The sequence below is a fragment of the Phoxinus phoxinus genome (assembly GCF_949152265.1).
Source record: "Phoxinus phoxinus genome assembly, chromosome: 7".
Classification (NCBI taxonomy): Eukaryota; Metazoa; Chordata; class Actinopteri; order Cypriniformes; family Leuciscidae; genus Phoxinus; species Phoxinus phoxinus.
Window position 1 is genome coordinate 4895966 of NC_136882.1, and position 27485 is coordinate 4923450.

The following is a 27485-nucleotide window of genomic DNA, read 5'->3' on the forward strand; positions in this document are numbered from 1 at the left end:
ACCTAAGATGGCCGCCAAGTGACGACACAGCTGACTCCGCCTTGAGCCATCTAGCCTTTCTATACATGTCTATGGTGGGAATCCGTCACGCACATGTTGGTAAGTAATCCGAAACATCCTTTGTTGTATTGCTCCTGTTCTAATTATGCATCTAATTATGCATTTTATTTTGCATCGAGTGTATATAATATTAATCCATTTATGATAAGTTGTTTGTGATTTTTTAAACTGTTTTACCGGAGAATACAGAAGCCCGCGTTAGCATCGTAACTTTAGCTAGCTTGGTCAAACAACTTTAAAATGAATCAAATTAACCCATTGCTGTCGGTTTTTATGTTTGTGAAAATAAAGAGAATCGAATTCGAAGTCAAGAATTGTCACTGTAATATGTAAGCTAATGTTTTCTGTTTTACGGCTAGTTAGATTACATAATTGAATGTTTGACACCACTTATTTCATTCTTTTTTCCAGAAACGTAACTCTTATGGTATTTTCTTAGTTTTCCTCTTGCCGTGTTCACACCTCCACGTGGCAACATAGATTTTTGTAAGTATAAGTTAAAAGATGTACACGTTAAAATGTAGAACATATGAAGTTTTAATTAATGTTCAGTCCATGTAATGTAAAATAGATTTTCAATATAATACTGAAATGTTTAGAGTAAACGTTAAAATGTGAAGTATTTAATTTACTATATAAAATGATAATTATGCCTACAATGTTTTATATAAGACTAGGTTGAAAATGTGGGGTTTTTCCAGGTATTATTTTACATTATACAATTGAACAAGAGCTAGCTTATACGTTTGGAGCATCATTAATGTTGTTAAACCCTAACTAAAAACTAAAGTGAAAATGCAGCTAAGTTCACAAATAACCTAATAGAGCATCACAGTCCCGCCCACAGCCGGTGCCGGAAGTAAAAATGCAATACAATTTCTCCATAGACATTTGGGGTATAAGCCATAAAAACGTAACCATACATGGTAGACTTAAAACCAGCTACGGCTGTACTAAGGGCCAATCCCAATTCTACCCCTTACCCCTTCACTTACCCCTTCCCCTCTGTTTTGCTCGTGCATGTGAAGGGGTAGGGCTGTCTCGATTCTCTTTTGGTTGGAGGGGGAGGGCTAAGGGGAAGGGCCAGATAGCCCTTCAAACGAAGATTTTTCGGGACCACACTTCAAACGAAGGGGTATGAGAAATGTCACTGCATACACCGGCTACAGACGCAAAATGGCTGCCCAAGCAAAAAATTAGACCATAAATGTAAGAATTGTTGACTTTAATAAGTATTTTAACAACAAATAATGATTTGCTTTATGTTACATTCAATCTTGTGTTCATATTTATGGTCACCCAGAGGAAAAGAAAATTTGAAAAGAGATCTCCAAAATGTTTCATTTATTTCTCCTAGACAACTTTGAGATCCATATGACACCAAACTGAGACAAAGGTTTATTTCTCCTGTGTCTCAGGCTTTTCTCTGGAGCAATAAGATGCACTAAATCTCAATTTAGTCTCCTTTTAAGTTTCAGAAGAGATCTCAACAAGCTCTAATATAATTCTCAGAGTTTCTCAACTTCTGTGTCTCTTTGTGATCTCAGACAGAGAAATCAGAGAGCTCTCTCCATGAACTCAATATACTCTCATCCCAGCTTCAATTCATGCATCTCATGCTAAACTCAGATAGAGCAAAGGAAGAGATTTCCACAAGTGCTCATTGAATTCTCAGACTTGGATCACTGTCTTGGTTGTTTCATATCATATGATTAATCCACATGATTTTTTAAATATAATGTATTACTGTATGAATAAATTAATTGTAAATCTTTTATTTTAGGCTGCAAAGACCCTCTTCTTTTATATTATTTTCTATAAATGATTTGAAATATTTTACTGCATGTAATTCAGTAAAATTATTTTATTAACCACACAAAACACATTGTAAAATAAAAACAGTAATTTATTGGTAACTTGAGAGCAAAGAAATTACAATTTCAACATTTCAGATGTATCAAAGTTTAACTGCCAAAAACATTTTAGACAAAATAGAGATTAAAGTGAGGCTTAGATGAGAATCTCAAATTTGTCTCCTAAAAGCAAGCTCTGGCAAGTAAAATTTTCCTCTGTCTCACCTATTGCTCCTAGTGAATTTTAGGAGAAACATATGAGAAACATTTTAGACAAAATAGAGATTAAAATAAGGCTTAGATGAGAATCTCAAATTTGTCTCCTAAAAGCAAGCTCTGGCAAGTAAAATTTTCCTCTGTCTCACCTATTGCTCCTAGTGAATTTTAGGAGAAACATATGAGAAACATTTTAGACAAAATAGAGATTAAAATAAGGCTTAGATGAGAATCTCAAATTTGTCTCCTGAGCTATAGAAAAGCAAGCTTTGAGCAGTAAAATTTTCCTCTGGGCAGTTCCTTCAAAGAAACGTTTGTAAAAAAATCTCCTCTCCCCCGAACAAAGCACACAAGCTACTGGTGCGTTCAAGTCATCTCGTAAAGATCGTATTTATGAGTTGAACGCACATGAACGCCACACAATGTCGTATTTCACACAGTTTAACACAGTAAATAAATAAATAGGACAAACATAGGTCTGTACCTCCAACGTGTTAATACAACACCACAGAAAACAAGTCCTGTGCATCTTGGAAGTTTGTGATAAACATCGGCGCATCTCCTGTGACGTAGGCGACGACGTATAATGACGTGTAACGGTGTAGTAGTGGTGTCCCATTTCTTAGGGGAATATTTTCACCCCTATGCCTTGCCACTCTGTTTCAAGGGTCAAGGGGAAGGGGAAGGCGAAGGGTTAGGGGTAGACGAAGGGGAAAGGGGTAGAATTGGGATTGGGCCTAAGCGTTTGTATATGCTCATATAAACGCCAAAAGTTCATGGGGCACTAACCTTGATTTGAGATAAATGTCTTTTATTCGCGATGTCTTGGATAAGTACTTCATTACCCACAATCCTAAACAATCCCACAATCCCACAGTGATGCATCTGATTGGTGGATGTCGTGTAAACCCCGCGAAGGTCAGAGCGTTGCCATGGAAGCAGGATTCTAACAGTAGAGACCAGAGCCCGTCTACATTCTCTGGTAGAGACTGAACGGACTGTTTTCTTTAGCGGAAGCCATATAAATAGTTTTTAAATCAATAACCGTTACATTCCTTTTTAAATTAATATTTTGTGTCAAATTATTTATTTATTTGGTAGGTAGCCATGTAATAAGCGGGATAATGTATAGCGAGTTGGTTGTTATAGCGAATACAACCCCTTCAGGCTTTGCTTCGGGCTCATAATCAGCCTTTCGCGAGTTGTATTCGCTATAACAACCTTTACATTATCCCTTAACGTTACTTATCGTTCACTTTAGATAGGCTACTGTAGCCTTCATATGGTATGAGTCATATCAAGCATTTTATGATGCCACTGTCAAAACAATATTAAGCCTAGGCATACCTCTTCATGCATTTACTGAACATTTGTGTAATAATTCATGGCAAGTTAATAAACTGAATATGACGGTCCAAGAGCAGACCATGCATCAGACTGGTGGCGTTGTGCACTTTCTGGTTTGCTGACCATCACTTTTTAATTTTCACTTGTTGTGGATATTAAGAAAATACATTAAATGTTATTACAATTAAGGATGAACTATAACATCATGAAAATGAGCATGGACCTCAACCTGTCCTGTCAGCAGAGTGTCCTGTGTCATAAAGGGCTCTGAAATAAACACACAAACTAACGTTACACACTGACTGAACACACGTGTGTTGATGACTGAGCTGCACCATGTTGCTAACGCTATCGTTAACCGCTTTCACACACGCACACAATATATTATTATTTTTATTTACACGATTATTACTGAAAGAACTGTTATTAACTACACATTTACTATATAAAATTCACTCAAAAGGCTCTTTCGCGGTTGGCTTCAGTCGACTTCAGTGAGGCGCGGTGGTTTATGGGATGAGTAGTTCCTTCGCTCGGAAATAAAAATATGTACTCAGTCTTGTACCTTTGCCTTTTTTTGGATTTTCTCTTCGTTTTTTTACTCGAAATGATATGTTGTATGCTTATGAGTTCAGCCATAGCTGGTTATCCTCAGACATGCTCTAAAACTCTTTAGATACGGATTTTTCCAAAAGTCAATGGGAGAAATTAATGGGAAATTTACTTCCGGCACCAGAGCTCTCTCGGGCTGTGGGCGGGACTGTGATGCTCTATAGAGTTGTTTTTGTGTTTGTCTTCTTTCACAGGTGCTGTGTGAATGTGGCGTTGAAAATTGTGTGAAAGTTCGTTATCTTCCAGGTATGAATTATTAAAACATCTTAGGCTGAGACATTCACACCATAGCCGGACTTTCCGATATCCATGTGTATATGTAGACTGCCCTTGCACATTCACAACCTGGAAGAAACTTTTAAATGTTTAGTAAGAAATGCCTTGTATCACCAGGATGCATGTTCTGGACTGTCTGCTTACGAACTCAAGCGCCTTGAGAACATCGCACAGAAGGAAGCCTTCTTGTCGTCTCTGAAGATATGGCAAGTATGTGGACATTTTAGTAAAGGACTAATCAGCTGTTTTCCATTTCACTTGCCCTCTCCCTACCTCAGTCTCCACCCTACTCTCCTCTTAGTCTCTTTTTCTCTCCTTCCTGCTCTTTCACTGTTGTCCCCCACTGTACTGTCATTCTCTCCTTCTCATTTCTTTCTCTTGTTAGGGCCCAAGCCCTGAAAGGGCGCAGAGCCCTATTGTTCTTCTAAGGGTTTTTTGTTATTAGGGCCCAAGCCCTGAAAGGGCGCAGAGCCCTATTGTTCTTCTAAGGATTTTTTGTTATTCTTCTTCTTCTTCTTTATAAGAATTTTTTTTTCAAGGTTTTTGCCACTTTTGGGGGCCTTAACGTGCTCAAAAACTCTTGAAACTTTGCACACTGGTCAGAACCCGCGGCCATTAGAGCCGGACTGAAGCTGGTACCCGGGCGTGGCAGGGGGGCTCGACAGCGCCCCCTGGAACGGGGTCCGAAAACTTGGTCCATAAATCAAACACGCTTGCATGAAATAATATGAAACTCGGTACACTTATAGATCTCATCGGTTCATATATCCTTCATGCTCTGACTTTTTACCCCAGCCCAACAGGAAGTCGGCTATTTGGCGTAGTTTAAAAAACACATGCAATGGAATTTAAAATACTCCTCCTAGACGATTCAAACAATCACCACGAAACTCGGTGTGCATGAAGTCAAGACATTGAGGATGAAAAGTTGCGAGGGGATTTTTGATATCTCGAACGGTTTGGCCGTGGTGAGGAAACGAATTTATGGCGAATATTGGAAACAGGAAGTGTGTTATAACATCCTCATACATTAAAGGAGAACTCCGGCGCAAAATGAACCTTTGGTCTAATTACACATTGTTACCTAGTCAACCGTTATCTGAGATTTGTTTTCATGAATATCGAATGTAAATAGTTTTATCTCTAAAAACAGTTTAGCCTATAACGCTAGTATAACGCTAGTATATGGGGCATGGAGTAATGACAAATAAAAATCGCTTGTTAATACCACTAACAAGGCTCAAAATAGCCCCACACTAACACGGTAGCATAATGAGGGTCCCTACCTTCAAACCGAAGCATTGAGAATTTTGTCAGTGTCCATACAGTTTAATAAGAAGATATTTTATACATACAGTCAACTTCACGTATACAAGCAGAAGCCATCTTTGAAAAACAGTCTCTATCAGTCGATCGCCGAACAACGATCCTTAGTGCGCTGGTGAGATGTGAAGAGAGCTATAAGTTGTGATAAGGTGAGCGCGAACAGTAGGCTACGTGGTACATATTGAAGAGAAGAAAATGGTTCGTGTTTGTGCTTTTCCCGGCTGCGATAAGAAAATGAAACGCTACAATCCGGAAAGTTTTCACAAACTTCCTCTGCACAATATTGATATGTTGAAGCAGTGGCTGGTCGTATTACATGTTGATGTCGAAACACCGGTAGAAACGCTTCGAGAGATGGACTACCGCGTCTGCAGTAACCATTTCGACTGGGACGACTTCATCTTATCCAGAAGAGCCTCCAACCCTCCCAGAAGAAATCACCTCAAGAAAAGTGCTGTACCAAGAGCCGAAAGACCTGTTGCTGATAATTTGGATGAGGTAATGTGTGAATTTTATTGACGCAGTTGGTCGCTAAACAAGAGCATGTATGCTAGTATCATGGCAAGTCGTTTTTAGCTTTTATTTATTTCCAGGATATGAATTCTTGATATCAACAATAAAATTTTCACTAGTTAAAATGATAGTTATTGATATCAGGAATTAGATTTATACTAGTAACAATGGCAATTTTTGAGATCAGGAATTACATTTCCGCTAGTAACAATGTTAATTCTTGATATCAACAATTACCTTTTTACTACTTAATATGTTAATTGTAGATATCAAGAATTTAATTTTTGATATCAAGAATTTAAATCTTGATATCTGTAATGGTATTTTCACTAGTGAAATGTCACCATAGGCCGCCATTCAAAAGCAATTGTTGATATCAAGAATTGATTTCTTACTAGTTGAAATTCCAATTTTTCATTTTTGATATCAATAATTCCATTTTCACTAGTGACAATGTTAATTTCTGATATCATGAATGTGATTTTTACTAGTAAGAAAGCCATTTTAGATATCTGAAATATTATTGATATCATAAATACATTTTTAAATATCAAAAATGAAAATGTTACTAGTAGCAATTCCATTGTTGATATCAAGAATAGACATTTTTCTAATAGTAAGAAATCAATTCTTGATATCAAAAATGTATTTTGAATGGCAGCCTATGGTGACATTTCACTAGTGAAAATATAATTACAGATATCAACAATTCAATTGTTGATATGAACAATTAAATTTTTTATATCAACATTTTCAATTTTTATATCAAAAATGTAATTGTTGATATCAAGAATTCATATCCTGGAAATGAATAAAAGCTAAAACGACTTGCCATAAGCCAGTACAGACCACAACAAACACTATGACTCAATTACAGTTTTTAAAAACTGATTTAAAACTTATACAAGATTGCTCATGGACTGACTGACTTATATATTTTTTTTTTTTATGGTCTGACTATAATTTCAACTACCTTTTGTTAATGAAGTGAACATTTGGTGCATAAAAGGACCTTTTAAATATTTTTTTTATTATTATTTTATCCTGAAATAAGTTGTGGTGTTTTTCAATATCTATAGTATCTTGTTATGTGTAGCATACATTTGTTTAATTAGCAATTATTTATATTATTAGTGCGTTAGGATGTGTGTGCTGATGAATGTACTTTTATATATTTTAGGCAAGTGGTTCTGAACCCTGTACTCACGAAAATACATCAGAACTAGCTGCACTCCCACAGTCTACACCAAAGAGGTTCCATCACACGGAAACAGCTCAGTCACGGAGGTCTGGTCAACCACCAGCTTTTAGACTTTCGCTATCAACTCCTGAGCATGCTACAGTCAGTCCACGTACAACACCAACGTCCTCTGGAATGTATCTTGCACTGCCTCCAACATGGCAACTGTCAGAGGTAAACTGTACATCAGGTTGATATTCAAGTAGGGTTGACATTCACCCATGTCAACAATGAATTAACACTATTTCTAAAATTGCCTGTATAAGGGTGCAGGATCAATATCACATTGGAGTCCTATCCATGCAGGCAGTGGAGCTATGTCACAAGTGAGTTGAATGGCTTCCTGTATTTTTTAAGCACTCTTGGCTTTAGTGATAATGTCATTCCAATCCAAAGTAAAAGCTTGATTATTTTATTTATTTATTTAACTATGCCACGTCATACGAACAGGAAGACATGGATGAAGGTTCAAAAGCATCTGTTCATGATATGAGCGTTAGCTTTGGGGAGATGGAGATGGAAGATCCTGTTGATGCAAGCTTTCAGCCATTAAGTGACACTACTCCTTCCAGCCAAGAATCAGGTTCGGGCACTGCTTCTGACCAAGGGACAACCAATGGATGGGCAGGAAAAAAGTGGATAGTGGATGAGTCCAACTTGCTGGAGCTCTTCAAGACCTGCCACACATGTGGTACAGTAATTGAAGATAAAAGGATGTTGACACGAGCCAGCCAACTTAAAATCTACTGGACATGCCTGCGTGGACATTCAGGGGAGTGGGCATCATGTCCAGACCAAAGAGACATGGGACGAAACAATCTCCTGACCTGTGCGGCGACACTGTTTACAGGAGCATCATACACTGACATAAAGGACTGGGCGGATCTTATGAACATTCAGATTCCTGCAAAAACACATTACTACGACATACAATCTGCATATATAATTCCTGTCATAAACTATGCCTACAAAGATCAACAGCAAAAAATAATGGAGCGACTCACTCAGCTGTCTGCCTCAGGAGAGAGGATTGAATTATGTGGCGATGCGCGGTGTGACAGTCCAGGTAAACAGGATCACTAATTGAACTTTGTTTGGACTACTAAACATGTTTATACATTTATATTTATGAAGGTACATTTTTTACCCAACAGGTTTCAGCAGTAAATATTCGACCTACTCTTTCCAAGATGATGCCTCGAAAGAAATTGTCCATTATGAGTTGGTCCAGGTAAATAGGAATGCATTATTCTTGTGTCTAATGACATTACCATGGCTATGACAAAGCAATTGGTTGCTTGGGACTATGCACATATTATGACAAATAAGATAATGTTGTACTATAGGTTACAGAAGCATCCAGTTCTGTAGCAATGGAGGCAATGGGGTTTCAGAGAGGCATGGACCATCTGATCTCCAAGGGAGTGGATGTTGGAGTCATGACAACAGACAGATCTCCATCCATTAGGAAAATAATGAAGGACAACTACACCAACATAAGACATGAATTTGACTCGTGGCATGTCAATAAGAGTAAGTATCACATCTATAATATGAACACATAATAACACAAACACATTTTAATGTTTGTAGTTTATGACATGAAAAATGCCCCCCTCACCCCCTCTCTTTATAATTTTGTTGTTGGTGATCCTAGGTGTAAAGAAGAAGCTTGTGAAGGTTTCAAATAAAGCAGAAAACAGAGTGCTGCAGCCATGGATCCGATCGATCAGCAATCACCTGTATTGGTCTTGCAGCTCAAGCCATGGTGATGAGGAGGTAACAATGACATTGTGTACTGGTTGACATGACATACTTTTGTAAATATTGTGTATTGTATATGTCAAAAAAACATATTTTGTTAGGCCGAAGGCATTGTCTCATATTAAAATAATTAGGGTATTATATTTTTAAAAATGTGACCGGATAAATAAAAAATGTTACTGTATTTTTTTAATCAGGAATGTGTGCGGCGTTGGACATCGCTGCAGTACCACGTTTGTGGTGTTCATAGATGGGAGGAGGATGGCGGCTTAGAATACCATTGTCTTCACCCATCACTCACAGAGGAGGAGCAAACAAGGAAGAAATGGCTTACAAAGGATTCTACTGCTTTCCGTGCTTTGAGGGGCATCATTATGGATAAAAATCTCATCCGTGATCTAAGGCAAATGTCGCTTTTTAAACACACAGGTATGCCCTCACGCTAAATTAATTGTTTTTTTAAAAATCCTTTATTTGATTCTCAAAATTATAGGAAGTTCACTGCTGTGAAAATTAGTAGCACTATTATACAAGTTCTATTGCACTGACAACAAAGGCATAATAGCAAATGTAGTACATTAAACTTTGTATCCCATCTATCATCATTCTAAATTACTATTTATTTTTGAGTAATGTATTTCAATTGCAGGATCACTTGAAGTCTATCACAATGTTACACTCAAGTATGCACCAAAGCGACTGCACTTCGGCTATGACTCAATGAGGGCCCGCACTGAATTAGCCATCATGGACCACAATATGAATGTTGGCCGGCAACTGAAAAAAACACAAGAAGGTAACAAAATATATATTTGCCTCTGATTATATAACTCTTCTGTACTGTACCCAACTGTTTATTGATTAGTAGAGTTGTAAGTTTGATTTACAGGCTCAACCAGCAGTAACATTTATTCTAGTGGAACAGGTGATTATGGTAACCTACACTGTGGGAAATAATTTATTTATCAATACTTTTGTTTGTGTTTGTTAGGAGACCCTCAATTCAAGTACACCTACACCAAAGCAAGCCATCAGTGGGTGGCCAAACCCATCTATGAAAAAACATCACAGGCTTTTAGAAAAGACCTTATGGAAGCGGTTTTGAGGATGAGGCAGGAACATACTCTTGAGCATAGGCCCCGTCCTCGATCAGGCCAAAGGCGTTTATTGATGAATATAGCCCCAGTTTCAAGGCCAGACAAATCAGAGATGCAGTCACAAAGACTATCACGCTTCAAGCATTCCTAAATTTAATACATTTTCTTTCGGTGAACCAGGACCCTGGACCCTCCGAGAGGGTTGGATTGTTTGTTGTGTCCTTCACAACCCTTTTTACCCCCAGACCTGTTTGCCTGCCTGTAAATGTGTGTAACTTATCACCTTATAAACATACTTTTGTATATAGTTTTGACAATGAATAAATAGAAGGACAAAAAATGTGGTGATTGTGTATTGTTATTATTTTAATAAATAGTTGTTATGAACATTATGTATAATATTTGCACTGTAAGAAACAATTAGGCTATTTACATAAAATATTCACTAGAGAATCCTTGAAAGTTCGTCTGCTTCCTGGAAACCTTGGTAAATTCCGCTGGGGGAGGGGTACTTATTTCGTATAGCTGTAACAACACAGCTTGGCAGAACTCTTCTTTGTTTACGTCCAAGACGCTCTCCTTTCAGTCCCCACTCCAGAACCACCCGGTAAGCCACAAGTCTGCACTGTCTGGGGAAAGGGAGGGCAAGAGGTTTTTCGGTCATTCATGCTGATCAATGAGCAAGACATACAGCTGGCGATGCAAACTAAAATCACACAATATTTGCTCTATAGCCTATATCAGAAATATTTGCACCGATTTAAAACATAGCCTAACTTGTCTAGTGTACTTACTCAGTAGATAACTGTCCATTTGGTCCCTCCGGTATGGGTCGCCGTCTCCAATTGATTTTCGGGACATGGAAAAAAGTTTCAAGTACAGCCTTATTTATTAAAGCGGGAAAATCTTCAGACTGTACAAAACAATGGTTCTCTTGGGTGTCGCGACTCAAAAGGTCCCACTCCGTGCAACACAGGCACTCCTGTTCGGTGTCCATAGCTTTACAATCTCCGCAAGTACACCACCAGTTTCCAGAAATACGAGGCTGTGTTGCGGCATTGACCACCGGTAGCTCTCTCTCTCTCGTAGCCCTTTCACGGAGCTCCTGCAGCTCTTCGTCGGTATATTCCGGCTCGAAAAGATAAGACCGTCCATCAAACATAAACGGATCGCCGGTCGAATAACCTGCCATTTCTGCGTATCTTGTGTAATAAGTAAGTCTCTCTTTTTTAAATTATTATTTATTTATTTATTTTCTGTTGCGTTCAGTGCTTCTCTTATGCGCTCAGTGCTTCCTTCCGGAAACAACGGACCATATGAGATTCTACACAGTTCAGCGCACTAAGGATCGTTGTTCGGCGATCGACTGATAGAGACTGTTTTTCAAAGATGGCTTCTGCTTGTATACGTGAAGTTGACTGTATGTATAAAATATCTTCTTATTAAACTGTATGGACACTGACAAAATTCTCAATGCTTCGGTTTGAAGGTAGGGACCCTCATTATGCTACCGTGTTAGTGTGGGGCTATTTTGAGCCTTGTTAGTGGTATTAACAAGCGATTTTTATTTGTCATTACTCCATGCCCCATATACTAGCGTTATACTAGCGTTATAGGCTAAACTGTTTTTAGAGATAAAACTATTTACATTCGATATTCATGAAAACAAATCTCAGATAACGGTTGACTAGGTAACAATGTGTAATTAGACCAAAGGTTCATTTTGCGCCGGAGTTCTCCTTTAACTGATCTTGATGAAACTTCAGCAGTGTGTTCGCTGTAAGAGGCCGATCACATGGATGTGACTATTGTGAGTCAAAGTTATAGCGCCACCAACTGGCAGCAGGAAGTGTGTCACTTTCGAAATGCTTTGAAATCACCCTCTTATTTTTACCCGATTTGCTTCAAACTTCATCTGTATAATGTAAACACACGACAGATGTAGACCTGTGAAAGGATTATTGATATCTTTAATACTGTCGCCATGGCAACGCTTTAAACTTTTATATTCTTTTTGGATGCATTTGAGGCTCTTAACATGCTTCAAATTGCATGAAACTCAACATGCATTTGACATTTATTGTGTAATAGACATGTGCGAAGTTTCAGAAACGGGCGTGGTAAGGGGCTCAGTAGCGCCACCTTTAGTCAAAAATGGGGTATTAGTTTTACCTACAGTAACCAAACTCGGTACGTATATTCTTCTCTTCGATCCGGACAACTTTCTAATTTACAGTCATTAGCTCCGACCAACAGGAAGTCAGATATTTTGGTTTGAATGTGTACTGTTTGGAGCATTTTCCCTCTGCCCCTCTGTGTGTGTGTGTGTGTGTGTGTGTGTGTGTGTGAGGAGGGGGGCTAGTTTAGTTTAACCATTTCTCTGCTGTGTGCAAAATCTCTGCCACTTTTGAGGGCCTTAACATGCTCGAAAACTCTTGAAATTTTGCACACAGGTCAGAACCCGCGGCCATTAGGGCCAGGCTGAAGCTGGTACCCGGGCGTGGCAGGGGGGCTCGACAGCGCCCCCTGGAATGGGATTTGAACACTTGTCCGTATATCAAACACGCTTGCATGAATTAATATGAAACTCTGTACACATATACAGATTTAATCGGGCCGAACAACTTTCCCTGGGTCAAGTTTTATGCCAGCCCAACAGGAAGTCGGCTATTACGGGTTGATTGGAGAACGCTTGCTCTCGCATTTGAAACACTTCTCCTAGAGAATTCATCCGATGACCACGAAACTCGGTCAGCATGAAGTCAAGACATGGAAGATGATAAATTGCCAGGGGATTTTTGATATCTCGAACGGTTTGGCTGTGGCGAGGAAACAAATTTATGATTAAAAAAGGATGCATAAAGTGTGTTATAACTTAGTTATAGTTTTACCTACAGTAACCAAACTCGGTACGTATATTCTTCTCTTCGATCTGGACAACTTTCTAATTTACAGTCATTAGCTCCGACCAACAGGAAGTCAGATATTGTGGTTTGAATGTGTATTTTCTCTCTCTCTGTCTCTCTGCCATTCTGTCTGTGTGGGGAGGGGAGGGGAGGGGGGATATGTGTGTGTGTGTGTGTGTGTGTGTGTGTGTGTGTGTGTGTGTGTGTGTGTGTGTGTGTGTGTGTGTGTGTGATTTTGGTTGGGTGACAGTTGTAGGTTACAGTTTGACAAGAGTTTATAGTTTAACAAAAGCACAATGTTGTGTTTCATTGCGAGTGTACACAAATATAGAGAAACACTTTGCATTTTGAATGATGGTCTGTATGAACAAAATGACGGAGTATGTTTTTATGTCTCCATTGTTCGATCGAGCCTCACACACACACACACACACACACACACACACACACACACACACACACACACACACACAGCATTCCAGCATTGCAATCTTGACATCGCAGAATGTTCATTATAGCCTTAATAAAATATAATAATAAAATAGTCAACCTTACATATAAAAATTACACTGCTCTGTTTAAATAGTCATTTGTACAGTTTGTGCCGTTCATAATAATTTTTTTTAATTTTTCTATATTGGAACGTGAGTGTACAAAGTGTACAAAGTACAAAGCCTATAAAAAGAATAGTTTAGCATCCAAAAATGTTAATAATATATATATTATTATTATATATATAATAATAATATATATGTTAAAAATAGGGGGAAAAAAATAATTAACATATAAATATGTATTTTATATAAATAATATAAATATATATATATATGCCTTTAGTTCCACTAAAGGCATCAGGGTGGCGGTGCCACCGGCTTGGGCCCGCAATCGCTGCTTGCAGCTTTAATTAGGGCCCAAGCCCTGAAAGGGCGCAGAGCCCTATTGTTCTTCTAAGGGTTTTTTGTTATTCTTCTTCTTCTTCTTCTTCTTCTTCTTTATAATAAATTTTTTTTCAAGGTTTTTGCCACTTTTGGGGGCCTTAACGTGCTCAAAAACTCTTGAAACTTTGCACACTGGTCAGAACCCGCGGCCATTAGAGCCGGACTGAAGCTGGTACCCGGGCGTGGCAGGAGGGCTCGACAGCGCCCCCTGGAACGGGGTCCGAAAACTTGGTCCATAAATCAAACACGCTTGCATGAAATAATATGAAACTCGGTACACTTATAGATCTCATCGGTTCATATATCCTTCATGCTCTGACTTTTTACCCCAGCCCAACAGGAAGTCGGCTATTTGGCGTAGTTTAAAAAACACATGCAATGGAATTTAAAATACTCCTCCTAGACGATTCAACCAATCGCCACGAAACTCGGTGTGCATGAAGTCAAGACATGGAGGATGAAAAGTTGCGAGGGGATTTTTGATATCTCGAACGGTTTGGCCGTGGTGAGGAAACGAATTTATGGCGAATATTGGAAACAGGAAGTGTGTTATAACATCCTCATACATTAACTGATCTTGATGAAACTTCAGCAGTGTGTTCGCTGTAAGAGGCCGATCACATGGATGTGACTATTGTGAGTCAAAGTTATAGCGCCACCAACTGGCAGCAGTGTCACTTTCGAAATGCTTTGAAATCACCCTCTTATTTTTACCCGATTTGCTTCAAACTTCATCTGTATAATGTAAACACACGACAGATGTAGACCTGTGAAAGGATTATTGATATCTTTAATACTGTCGCCATGGCAACGCTTTAAACTTTTATATTCTTTTTGGATGCATTTGAGGCTCTTAACATGCTTCAAATTGCATGAAACTCAACATGCATTTGACATTTATTGTGTAATAGACATGTGCGAAGTTTCAGAAACGGGCGTGGTAAGGGGCTCAGTAGCGCCACCTTTAGTCAAAAATGGGGTATTAGTTTTACCTACAGTAACCAAACTCGGTACGTATATTCTTCTCTTCGATCCGGACAACTTTTTAATTTACAGTCATTAGCTCCGACCAACAGGAAGTCAGATATTTTGGTTTGAATGTGTACTGTTTGGAGCATTTTCCCTCTGCCCCTCTGCGTCTCTGTGTGTGTGTGTGTGTGTGTGTGTGAGGAGGGGGGCTAGTTTAGTTTAACCCTTTCTCTGCTGTGTGCAAAATCTCTGGCACTTTTGAGGGCCTTAACATGCTCGAAAACTCTTGAAATTTTGCACACAGGTCAGAACCCATTAGGGCCAGGCTGAAGCTGGGACCCGGGCGTGGCAGGGGGGCTCGACAGCGCCCCCTGGAATGGGATTCGAACACTTGTCCGTATATCAAACACGCTTGCATGAATTAATATGAAACTCGGTACACATATAGATTTAATCGGGCCGAACAACTTTCCCTGGGTCAAGTTTTACGCCAGCCCAACAGGAAGTCGGCTATTACGGGTTGATTGGAGAACGCTAGCTCTCGCATTTGAAACACTTCTCCTAGAGAATTCATCCGATGACCACGAAACTCGGTCAGCATGAAGACAAGACATGGAGGATGATAAATTGCCAGGGGATTTTTGATATCTCGAACGCTTCGGCCGTGGCGAGGAAACAAATTTATGATTAACAAAGGATGCATAAAGTGTGTTATAACTTAGTTATAGTTTTACCTACAGTAACCAAACTCGGTACGTATATTCTTCTCTTCGATCCGGACAACTTTCTAATTTACAGTCATTAGCTCCGACCAACAGGAAGTCAGATATTGTGGTTTGAATGTGTATTTTCTCTCTCTCTGTCTCTCTGCCATTCTCTCTGTGTGTGTGTCTGTCTGTGTGGGGAGGGGAGGGGAGGGGAGGGAAGGGGAGGGTTTAGGGGAGGGGAGGGGGTGTGTGTGTGTGTGTGATTTTGGTTGGGTGACAGTTGTAGGTTACAGTTTGACAAGAGTTTATAGTTTAACAAAAGCACAATGTTGTGTTCTGTATGAACAAAATGACGGAGTATGTTTTTATGTCTCCATTGTTCGATCGAGCCTCACACACACACACACACACACACACACACACACACACACACACACACACAGCATTCCAGCATTGCCATCTTGACATCGCAGAATGTTCATTATAGCCTTAATAAAATATAATAATAAAATAGTCAACCTTACATATAAAAATTACACTGCTCTGTTTAAATAGTCAGTTGTACAGTTTGTGCCGTTCATAGTAAGCACCGCTCCACTGTGATGTTTCCAAGCACATTTTTGTGCATTTGAAGAGGATCATTTTTCTATATTGGAACGTGAGTGTACAAAGTGTACAAAGTACAAAGCCTATAAAAAGAATAGTTTAGCATCCAAAAATGTTAATAATATATATTATTATTATTATATATATAATAATATATATGTTAAAAATAGGGGGAAAAAAGAATTTACATAATATATATATATATATATATATATAATTAAAGCTGCAAGCAGCGATGGAGGGCCCAAGTTCATAATAATTTTTTTTAATTTTTCTATATTGGAACGTGAGTGTACAAAGTGTACAAAGTACAAAGCCTATAAAAAGAATAGTTTAGCATCCAAAAATTTTAATAATATATATATTATTATTATATATATAATAATAATATATATGTTAAAAATAGGGGGAAAAAAATAATTTACATATAAATATATATATATATATATATATATATATATTTTATATATATATATATATATATATATATATATATATATATATATATATATATATATATAATTAAAGCTGCAAGCAGCGATGGAGGGCCCAGTGCCTTTAGTTCCACTAAAGGCATCAGGGTGGCGGTGCCACCGGCTTGGGCCCGCAATCGCTGCTTGCAGCTTTAATTAGGGCCCAAGCCCTGAAAGGGCGCAGAGCCCTATTGTTCTTCTAAGGGTTTTTTGTTATTCTTCTTCTTCTTCTTCTTCTTTATAATAAATTTTTTTTCAAGGTTTTTGCCACTTTTGGGGGCCTTAACGTGCTCAAAAACTCTTGAAACTTTGCACACTGGTCAGAACCTGCGGCCATTAGAGCCGGACTGAAGCTGGTACCTGGGCGTGGCAGGGGGGCTCGACAGCGCCCCCTGTAACGGGGTCCGAAAACTTGGTCCATAAATCAAACACGCTTGCATGAAATAATATGAAACTTGGTACACTTATAGATCTCATCGGTTCATATATCCTTCACGCTCTGACTTTTTACCCCAGCCCAACAGGAAGTCGGCTATTTGGCGTAGTTTAAAAAACACATGCAATGGAATTTAAAATACTCCTCCTAGACGATTCAACCAATCACCACGAAACTCGGTGTGCATGAAGTCAAGACATTGAGGATGAAAAGTTGCGAGGAGATTTTTGATATCTCGAACGGTTTGGCCGTGGCGAGGAAACGAATTTATGGCGAATATTGGAAACAGGAAGTGTGTTATAACATCCTCATACATTAACTGATCTTGATGAAACTTCAGCAGTGTGTTCGCTGTAAGAGGCCGATCACATGGATGTGACTATTGTGAGTCAAAGTTATAGCGCCACCAACTGGCAGCAGGAAGTGTGTCACTTTCAAAATGCTTTGAAATCACCCTCTTATTTTTACCCGATTTGCTTCAAACTTAATCTGTATAATGTAAACACACGACAGATGTAGACCTGTGAAAGGATTATTGATATCTTTAATACTGTCGCCATGGCAACGCATCAAACTTTAATATTCTTTTTGGATGCATTTGAGGCTCTTAACATGCTTCAAATTGCATGAAACTCAACATGCATTTGACATTTATTGTGTAATAGACATGTGCGAAGTTTCAGAAACGGGCGTGGTAAGGGGCTCAGTAGCGCCACCTTTAGTCAAAAATGGGGTATTAGTTTTACCTACAGTAACCAAACTCGGTACGTATATTCTTCTCTTCGATCCGGACAACTTTCTAATTTACAGTCATTAGCTCCGACCAACAGGAAGTCAGATATTTTGGTTTGAATGTGTACTGTTTGGAGCATTTTCCTTCTGCCCCTGTGTGTGTGTGTGTGTGTGTGTGAGGAGGGGGGCTAGTTTAGTTTAACCCTTTCTCTGCTGTGTGCAAAATCTCTGGCACTTTTGAGAGCCTTAACGTGCTCGAAAACTCTTGAAATTTTGCACACAGGTCAGAACCCGCGGCCATTAGGGCCAGGCTGAAGCTGGTACCCGGGCGTGGCAGGGGGGCTCGACAGCGCCCCCTGGAATGGGATTCGAACACTTGTCCGTATATCAAACACGCTTGCATGAATTAATATGAAACTCGGTACACTTATAGATTTAATCGGGTCGAACAACTTTCCCTGGGTCAAGTTTTACGCCAGCCCAACAGGAAGTCGGCTATTACGGGTTGATTGGAGAACGCTTGCTCTCGCATTTGAAACACTTCTCCTAGAGAATTCATCCGATGACCACGAAACTCGGTCAGCATGAAGTCAAGACATGGAAGATGATAAATTGCCAGGGGATTTTTGATATCTCGAACGGTTTGGCCGTGGCGAGGAAACAAATTTATGATTAAAAAAGGATGCATAAAGTGTGTTATAACTTAGTTATAGTTTTACCTACAGTTACAAAACTCAGCGTGTATATTGATCTTATCAAGCCGAACAACTTTCTAATTTACAGTCATTAGCTCCGACCAACAGAAAGTCAGATATTGTGGTTTGAATGTGGATTGTGTCTCTCTCTGTCTCTCTGCCATTCTGTGTGTGTGTGTGTGTGTGTGTGTGTGTGTGTGTGTGTGTGTGTGTGTGTGTGTGTGTGTGTGTGTGTGTGTGTGTGTGTGTGTGTGATATTTTGGTTGGTCGACAGTTGTAGGTTACAGTTTGACAAGAGTTTATAGTTTAACAAAAGCACAATGTTGTGCTTTATTGCGAGTGTACACAAATATAGAGAAACACTTTGAATGATGTCCTGTGTGAACAAAATGACGGAGTATGTTTTTATGTCTCCATTCGATCGAGCCACACACACACACACACACACACACACACACACACACACACACACACACACACACAGCATTTCAATCTTGAAATCGCAGCATGTTCATTATAGCCTTAATAAAATTTAATAATAAAATAGTCAACCTAACATAAAAAAATTACACTGCTCTGTTTAAATAGTCAGTTGTACAGTTCGTACCGTTCACAGTAAGCACCGCTCCACTGTGATGTTTCCAAGCATATATATATATATATATATATATATATATATATATATATATATATATATATATATATATATATATATATATATATAATTAAAGCTGCAAGCAGCGATGGAGGGCCCAAGCCGGTAGCACCGCCACCCGGTGCCTTTAGTGCAACTAAAGGCACCAGGGTGGCGGTGCCACCGGCTTGGGCCCGCAATCGCTGCTTGCAGCTTTAATTCTTCTTCTTCTTCTTCTTTATAATAATTTTTTTTTCAAGGTTTTTGCCACTTTTGGGGGCCTTAACGTGCTCAAAAACTCTTGAAACTTTGCACAAATGTCAGAACCCGCGGCCATTAGAGCCGGACTGAAGCTGGTACCCGGGCGTGGCAGGGGGGCTCGACAGCGCCCCCTGTAACGGGGTCCGAAAACTTGGTCCATAAATCAAACACGCTTGCATGAAATAATATGAAACTCGGTACACTTATAGATCTCACCGGTTCATATATCCTTCATGCTCTGACTTTTTAGCCCAGCCCAACAGAAAGTCGGCTATTTGGCGTAGTTTAAAAAACACATGCAATGGAATTTAAAATACTCCTCCTAGACGATTCAACCAATCACCACGAAACTCGGTGTGCATGAAGTCAAGACATTGAGGATGAAAAGTTGCGAGGGGATTTTTGATATCTCGAACGGTTTGGCCGTGGCGAGGAAACGAATTTATGGCGAATATTGGAAACAGGAAGTGTGTTATAACATCCTCATACATTAACTGATCTTGATGAAACGTCAGCAGTGTGTTCGCTGTAAGAGGCCGATCACATGGATGTGACTATTGTGAGTCAAAGTTATAGCGCCACCAACTGGCAGCAGGAAGTGTGTCACTTTCAAAATGCTTTGAAATCACCCTCTTATTTTTACCCGATTTGCTTCAAACTTAATCTGTATAATGTAAACACACGACAGATGTAGACCTGTGAAAGGATTATTGATATCTTTAATACTGTCGCCATGGCAACGCTTTAAACTTTTATATTCTTTTTGGATGCATTTGAGGCTCTTAACATGCTTCAAATTGCATGAAACTCAACATGCATTTGACATTTATTGTGTAATAGACATGTGCGAAGTTTCAGAAACGGGCGTGGTAAGGGGCTCAGTAGCGCCACCTTTAGTCAAAAATGGGGTATTAGTTTTACCTACAGTAACCAAACTCGGTACGTATATTCTTCTCTTCGATCCGGACAACTTTCTAATTTACAGTCATTAGCTCCGACCAACAGGAAGTCAGATATTTTGGTTTGAATGTGTACTGTTTGGAGCATTTTCCTTCTGCCCCTCTGTGTGTGTGTGTGTGTGTGTCTGTGTGTGTGTGTGAGGAGGGGGGCTAGTTTAGTTTAACCCTTTCTCTGCTGTGTGCAAAATCTCTGGCACTTTTGAGGGCCTTAACCCTCTGGAGTCTAAGGTGTTTTTGGGGTCCTTGAGATGTTTTGACATGACCTGATATTTGTATTTTTTTCAGTTCCTTATAAACATATTAATGGCAAAGGTGTAATTACACTCTATTTAGCACGAACATGACTATCATAATATGTGAGCAACATGTATGTACATGTTTGTATTTTTGAGAGAATATTATTTATGCGTGGTTATTCAAAAAACTCAAACTTAAATGTTCTGATATAAGACCACAAACAACCAACTTCACATATTTCCACAATACTTTTGACTAATGGATCTTGTCGGCTAGAGTATTTACTTCAAAATGATCTGAAAATCATCCGGGCTAATCGTTCACATTAAACAATAGATTGATTTAAATTTTGTAAGACACAAATTGTTTGGAAAGGCAATATGCAGGTGGGCGTGAATGATCCAACAAGGTCATGAATAATGTCCTCATTCACACCTGGAGACAAAGGCGACCTGCTAATGCTGCATACTAATGAGCCTTAGGTGTCACTGAACCACACAGAATGCAAAGACAACACACACACATATATACATACATACATACACACACACATATATATATATATATATATATATATATATTACTACAGAATTGGTTCAGAGTTGGAAACATCTTGAAAAAAAAGTGTATTTTTCCACAAACTGTGTAGGCCTATGCTTGCAAATTGTATAATATCCAAGGTAAACATTTCTAGTAATTGTGCAGTTAATTCTTATTCGTATTTTCAGAAAGTTTTGGATTATGTAGGCTATCCTCTCCCCAAATTTGTCACTAATAAAACACAAAAATAATTTAAAGAGAAGGCTTATATTGACCTTTTAAGATTTTGTTTGCACCTTGGAAATTAGGTTTTGATGTGGCAGTACAAACTTTATAATCTATCCAAAACGAAATGTTGTCTTTCATATTTCGTCTGTAACATCGTCTTTTATAATATAGCCTATATTAGGGCATAAATGTTAATTTGCAGTTTTAAATGTTGCTTATACAAAGACATTTTATTTCAACGTATTCAGTCGATTTTTACTCATCTCAGTAGGCAATATAGATAGTTTCATTCACACACACAGACGCGCGAGCTGTAGGCTAGTAGCTAAACAACAACATGCACATGTGCCGTTCATTCATTCAAACACAGAAACGCGCGAACTGGAGTAAACAACAGCATGTGCCGTTCATTCATTCAAACACAGAAACGCGCGAACTGGAGTAAACAACAGCATGTGCCGTTCATTCATTCAAACACAGAAACGCGCGAACTGGAGTAAACAACATCATGTGCCGTTCATTCATTCAAACACAGAAACGCGCGAACTGTAGTAAACAACATCATGTGCCGTTCATTCATTCAAACACAGAAACGCGCGAACTGGAGTAAACAACAGCATGTGCCGTTCATTCATTCAAACACAGAAACGCCATTCAAATTTAAACAGTCTTTTGCGGTTTACAGACACCATTTCATATCGCGATTAGAACAAAGCACTTACTGATGATCTGCAGCTGGATCCGTTGTTAGGCTACTCCAGCACGTTTGAGGTAAAATTTCCAGGATAATCACGATATTATTAGCAGAGCTATTCCTCACAGCGAGTGTGTTGTCCAGCTGTTGTGGGCGTTGACTGGTTTGCATGTGTTGCTCCAGATAATCTGCGTTTGAATAGCAGCGCGCTCTCGATGGGCGTGTCACATTAGCAGATAATGAGGTGCCAGAACGATAATGAGCACGACTGATCTCTCGCTCTTTTTATATAGATTACATAAACAGAGAATATTTGTTTTAGTTTTGAATTAGATAATTTAAAACTACACACTTAAATGATTATAGAGATATATAGCTCATGTCTGAGTGAATAGTATTCGCTGAGATTTGTATAAATTTAGAGACGTGCTTCAGAAAAAAAGTTCACGGAGACGGAGAGGCATAAAGCACTCCCTGTTTACTTTCTTTATTTTACAAAAGCACAATGTTTTATTTCGAATGTAAGTGGACACATAAAAAAGTAGACATTTAACAGCTTATTTTTTCATATTTCTTAAGTCTGTATGACCAAAACCGACGGAGTATTTTAGGTCTATTTTGCTGCTATGTAAAAAAAAACGAGCAAAACGCGCCCGCGCGTTTGCCGACCTCAGGGGGTTAACGTGCTCGAAAACTCTTGAAATTTTGCACACAGGTCAGAACCCGCGGCCATTAGGGCCAGGCTGAAGCTGGTACCCGGGCGTGGCAGGGGGGCTCGACAGCGCCCCCTGGAATGGGATTCGAACACTTGTCCGTATATCAAACACGCTTGCATGAATTAATATGAAACTCGGTACACTTATAGATTTAATCGGGCCGAACAACTTTCCCTGGGTCAAGTTTTACGCCAGCCCAACAGGAAGTCGGCTATTACGGGTTGATTGGAGAACGCTTGCTCTCGCATTTGAAACACTTCTCCTAGAGAATTAATCCGATGACCACGAAACTCGGTCAGCATGAAGTCAAGACATGGAAGATGATAAATTGCCAGGGGATTTTTGATATCTCGAACGGTTTGGCCGTGGCGAGGAAACAAATTTATGATTAAAAAAGGATGCATAAAGTGTGTTATAACTTAGTTATAGTTTTACCTACAGTTACAAAACTCAGCGACACACACACACACACACACACACACACACACACACACACACACACACACACACACACACACACACACACACACACACACAGCATTTCAATCTTGACATCGCAGCATGTTCATTATAGCCTTAATAAAATGTAATAATAAAATAGTCAACCTAACATAAAAAAATTACACTGCTCTGTTTAAATAGTCAGTTGTACAGTTCGTACCGTTCACAGTAAGCACCGCTCCACTGTGATGTTTCCAAGCATATATATATATATATATATATATATATATATATATATATATATATATATATATATATATATATATATATATATATAATTAAAGCTGCAAGCAGCGATGGAGGGCCCAAGCCGGTAGCACCGCCACCCGGTGCCTTTAGTGCAACTAAAGGCACCAGGGTGGCGGTGCCACCGGCTTGGGCCTGCAATCGCTGCTTGCAGCTTTAATTATATATATATATATATATATATATTATTCACTTGTTATCTTACAGGTGTAACTTCACATAAAGATTTAAAAAAATATGTAAAGTTTGATTTTGGTGGGTTCTCGTATCTTTTTAACAATGTAGTTTACAAAGATATTGTAATTTATGTCTTCATCCATTAGCACACCTTCTAGTATAATTATGGTTGCTGTCTATACAGAAAAACAAGGAGATAATTTTTCCTCTCTCTCTCTCTCTCTCAAATGGCAGCGGAGGATCTGAGGCAGTCAGTGAAGCCAAAGCCGAATGTCAAAAAGTAAATAAAGTTACAATTACAAGCATGAATTTTTTTACTGTTGGGGCTGATGGATGAGGAGTAAGCTCTATCGTTTTATGTAGTGATATGAGCTTTAAAGCAGTAAGTGACGTCATGGTGCACCTGCGGCTTATTAGAGTAATTTCATTGGAACAAACCGCTTCATCAGGGAGTTAGAGGATGGAACTCTTAAAGGGATAGTTCACCCAAAAATGAAAAGTTTGTCATCAATTACTCACCTTCGTGTTGTTCCAAACCCTTATCCCCTCCATTCATCTTCGGAACACAAATTAAGATATTTTGGATTTAATCCGAGAGCTTTCTGATAAAAAAAAAAGTATTCTTGTTGCTTTATCATGTTCACATTGCGTGACCCATGTCACATGGACTACATTAACTATGTTTTTAGTAGGTTTGTGTAATTTGAATGTGCACTTTCAGTGGTGTCTATGGGAGGATCAGATCCAAAATATCTTAATTTGTGTTCTGAAGATAAACGGAGGTGATATGGATTTGGAACAACACGAGGGCGAGTAAAATTTTTATTTTGGGGTGAACTACCCTTTAAGTTTCAGGCTTGATGGACATTTACATTTATTCATTTGGCAGACACTTTTATCCAAAGTGACTTACAAGTATTATCCAGTGGCCAATTATCACTGTAGAGCAAATGGGGGTAAGGTGCCTTGCTCAAGGACACTTCAGTCATTGTCTGCTGGCACTGCGATTCGAACCCACAACCTTCTGCTTACAATCCAACACTCCAACCACCAGACCACGACTGACATACTACACTCATCCTGACTTGATTGTCAGATTATAAATTGGCAGACCTTGGCAGAAAGGTGCACAGCATTCATGAGAAGCGTCTCCATTTTAGTTACTTTTTTTAACTGTATTTTTTTGTGGCAGGTCAACGGCTTCATTGGAAGAAAAATCTCTGCAGTCTCCCTGGAAATCCCTCCGTTCTAAAGCACAAAACCTTTCCCCAAGTGAAGGGTTGACCCATAATCAAGTGAGAACAAGAATACTTGGATAATTTTCAGATATTATATTGTTGTTGTTACATTAATAGGAAATTGCACAACTGGAGATAAAAATGCATTGTGTTGTTAACAATATCCACAGCCTTGTGACTTTTTTCCAGGCTTTTAGGGGGTGATCAGGTCTTAAAGGAGAACTCCAGTCAATTTTAACATTGAACTCAATTTTTTGTAAATTTGGAGTGCTGTCAATACACAGAACAACGACAAAAATCAGTGTTGCCTACACAGTGTTATCCTCTTTTTAAAATTTGCACCCTGTTGACTTCAATGGGGCAAGTTTTAAACCTGCTTTTATTTCTCTTATCATCCTTGATGTGTCATTACAAGTGCCCAGCCATGTTGAGTGATTCCTTCAGAGTGAACACGGTGAATATGACTGCACTAGATGTGAAAGATATGAATAAAAATGATGTTATATCAGCCAGCACAAATACCTGTATTTACTTCCTGTTTTCGGTCGAAGTCCAAAGTAGTCGATTGGCGAGTTCACGCGCATATGTTTAGTTACCTATGATCACGCGCGTGAACTCGACATCGACTACTTTGGACTTCGACCGAAAACAGGAAGTAAATACAGGTCTGTGCGCTGGCTGAAATAACATCATTTTTATTAATATCTTTCACATCTCCTGCAGTCAGATTCACTCGTGTTCACTCTGAAGGAATCACTCAACATGGCTGGGCACTTGTAATGACACATCAAGGATGATAAGAGAAATAAAAGCAGGTTTAAAATTAGACCCCATTGAAGTCAATAGGGTGCAAATTTTAAAAAGAGGATAACACAGTGTAGGCAACACCGATTTTTGTCGTTGTTCTCTGTATTGACAGCACTCCAAATTTACTAAAAATTGAGCTCAATGTTAAAATTGACCGGAGTTCTCCTTTAAGGTCATTATCCTGAACTTGCATCCATTCCATTCTCATGAATGCATATATGCTGTGTGCTCTAATGAAAAGTTGTGTGTGTGTGTGTGTGTGTGTGTGTGTGTGTGTGTGTGTGTGTGTGTGTGTGTGTGTGTGTGTGTGTGTGTGTGTGTGTGTGTGTGTGTGTGTGTGTGTGTGTGTAATATTATATTTTAAGTGTGTGTTTATACATTCCAGGACATTGAATCCAGAGAGGCAGAGGAATAAATGGCAGGAAAGACTATGGGCATCTACAAAGTACAATCAGAGGATCATGGTCAAGGTGATGGACACTTCACTGATGTCTGTGTTGTGCTGGAAGGTGTGGAGGTTCTCCACAACCTGCAGAGTGTCACTCATGCATTTATGTTATATGGCCTGATCTACGCGCTCAATTTGAGCTACCCTAAAAGCCTGAAGAGTACATTTGAGGTGTACCAGAAAATCCTGATGGACCTGGACTCAACCAAGCTTTCCCCGAAAGTACAGAAACTGAAACTGTAATTGCTCCAGTGATTTGGCTGGCAATAATGAACTTATACAGCCCCCACCCATTTTTTTCTCATCGTGTTCCAACCCAGAGATATGTTAAAATTATTTCCTAGTTCTTTGATGATACGTTAATTAGCAATAGCAACTGAAAATGGATCTCTGTAAAGTTTTATTTTTTAATTATTTTTTAAATAAAGCAGTCATGTGATGTTCGAGTGCGGCTGTGTAAGTGGGTTCATGGATGGTTTCCTAAATGTTGGCTGATGTTAACTTGGCTCAATCCAGAGTTTTGTATCAAAGAAAAATATAAATAAATCTGGAATTTTCAAGTTGGTCTAATTCTATTTTTTTTATAAGATGGGGAAACAATTGCATAAATGTGATGCATTGTTTAATTTGGTTTAGTATATAAGCATACATTATAACATGATTCAAATAAATGTTATTTAACTTTTTTAATTATCCTGATTTAGTTCTCTTAATTATTATGTAATTTATACAATAAACTTTATGTATTTTAAATAAATAAACTTTTTATTATTAATTTAGAATAATTACACTTTACATAAACTAATTACATAAACCTGAGGATTATGCATTTAAAATAAATAGGTTTTATTATCCTAATGAAAATAAATCGTATAAAGTTTATATATATATATAAATATAAATGGGAATTTGTCATGTAATAAAATTACATAAATCTTAAATTTTGGGTGAAATATTTATGTGAGTGTATAGGTAGCCATGTAATAAGCGGGATAATTGGTATAGCAACCAATAAAATACAATTATTGTATAT

The 27485-nt window shown here is 38.6% G+C and overlaps 2 protein-coding genes and 1 long non-coding RNA gene across 4 annotated transcripts in view; 2 read left to right on the top strand and 1 right to left on the bottom strand.

Annotated features, from left to right (window-relative positions):
* The window catches only part of ndufb3 (NADH:ubiquinone oxidoreductase subunit B3), a 306227-nt gene that overhangs the window by 214799 nt on the left and 63943 nt on the right, over positions 1 to 27485 (bottom strand). The window lies entirely within an intron of this gene.
* Positions 74 to 26675, top strand: LOC307001896. 2 transcript variants are annotated; one of them, XR_013798355.1, is made up of 7 exons: positions 74 to 99; positions 472 to 546; positions 4320 to 4334; positions 4482 to 4578; positions 24194 to 24239; positions 25152 to 25254; positions 26390 to 26675. It is a non-coding gene; the product is annotated as an uncharacterized lncRNA (long non-coding RNA). The 2 variants fall into 2 exon arrangements; XR_013798356.1 differs by lacking the exons at positions 74 to 99; positions 472 to 546; positions 4320 to 4334 and having other exon boundaries at positions 4468 to 4578.
* LOC307001690 (uncharacterized protein) lies at positions 5401 to 10461 on the top strand. Its single transcript, XM_079618503.1, has 10 exons — positions 5401 to 6188; positions 7384 to 7617; positions 7710 to 7769; positions 7894 to 8509; positions 8598 to 8674; positions 8790 to 8976; positions 9101 to 9222; positions 9405 to 9636; positions 9857 to 10003; positions 10199 to 10461. The coding sequence occupies exons 1-10, from the start codon at positions 5886 to 5888 to the stop codon at positions 10453 to 10455; spliced, it is 2235 nt and encodes a 744-aa protein (XP_079474629.1). The 5' UTR covers positions 5401 to 5885; the 3' UTR covers positions 10456 to 10461.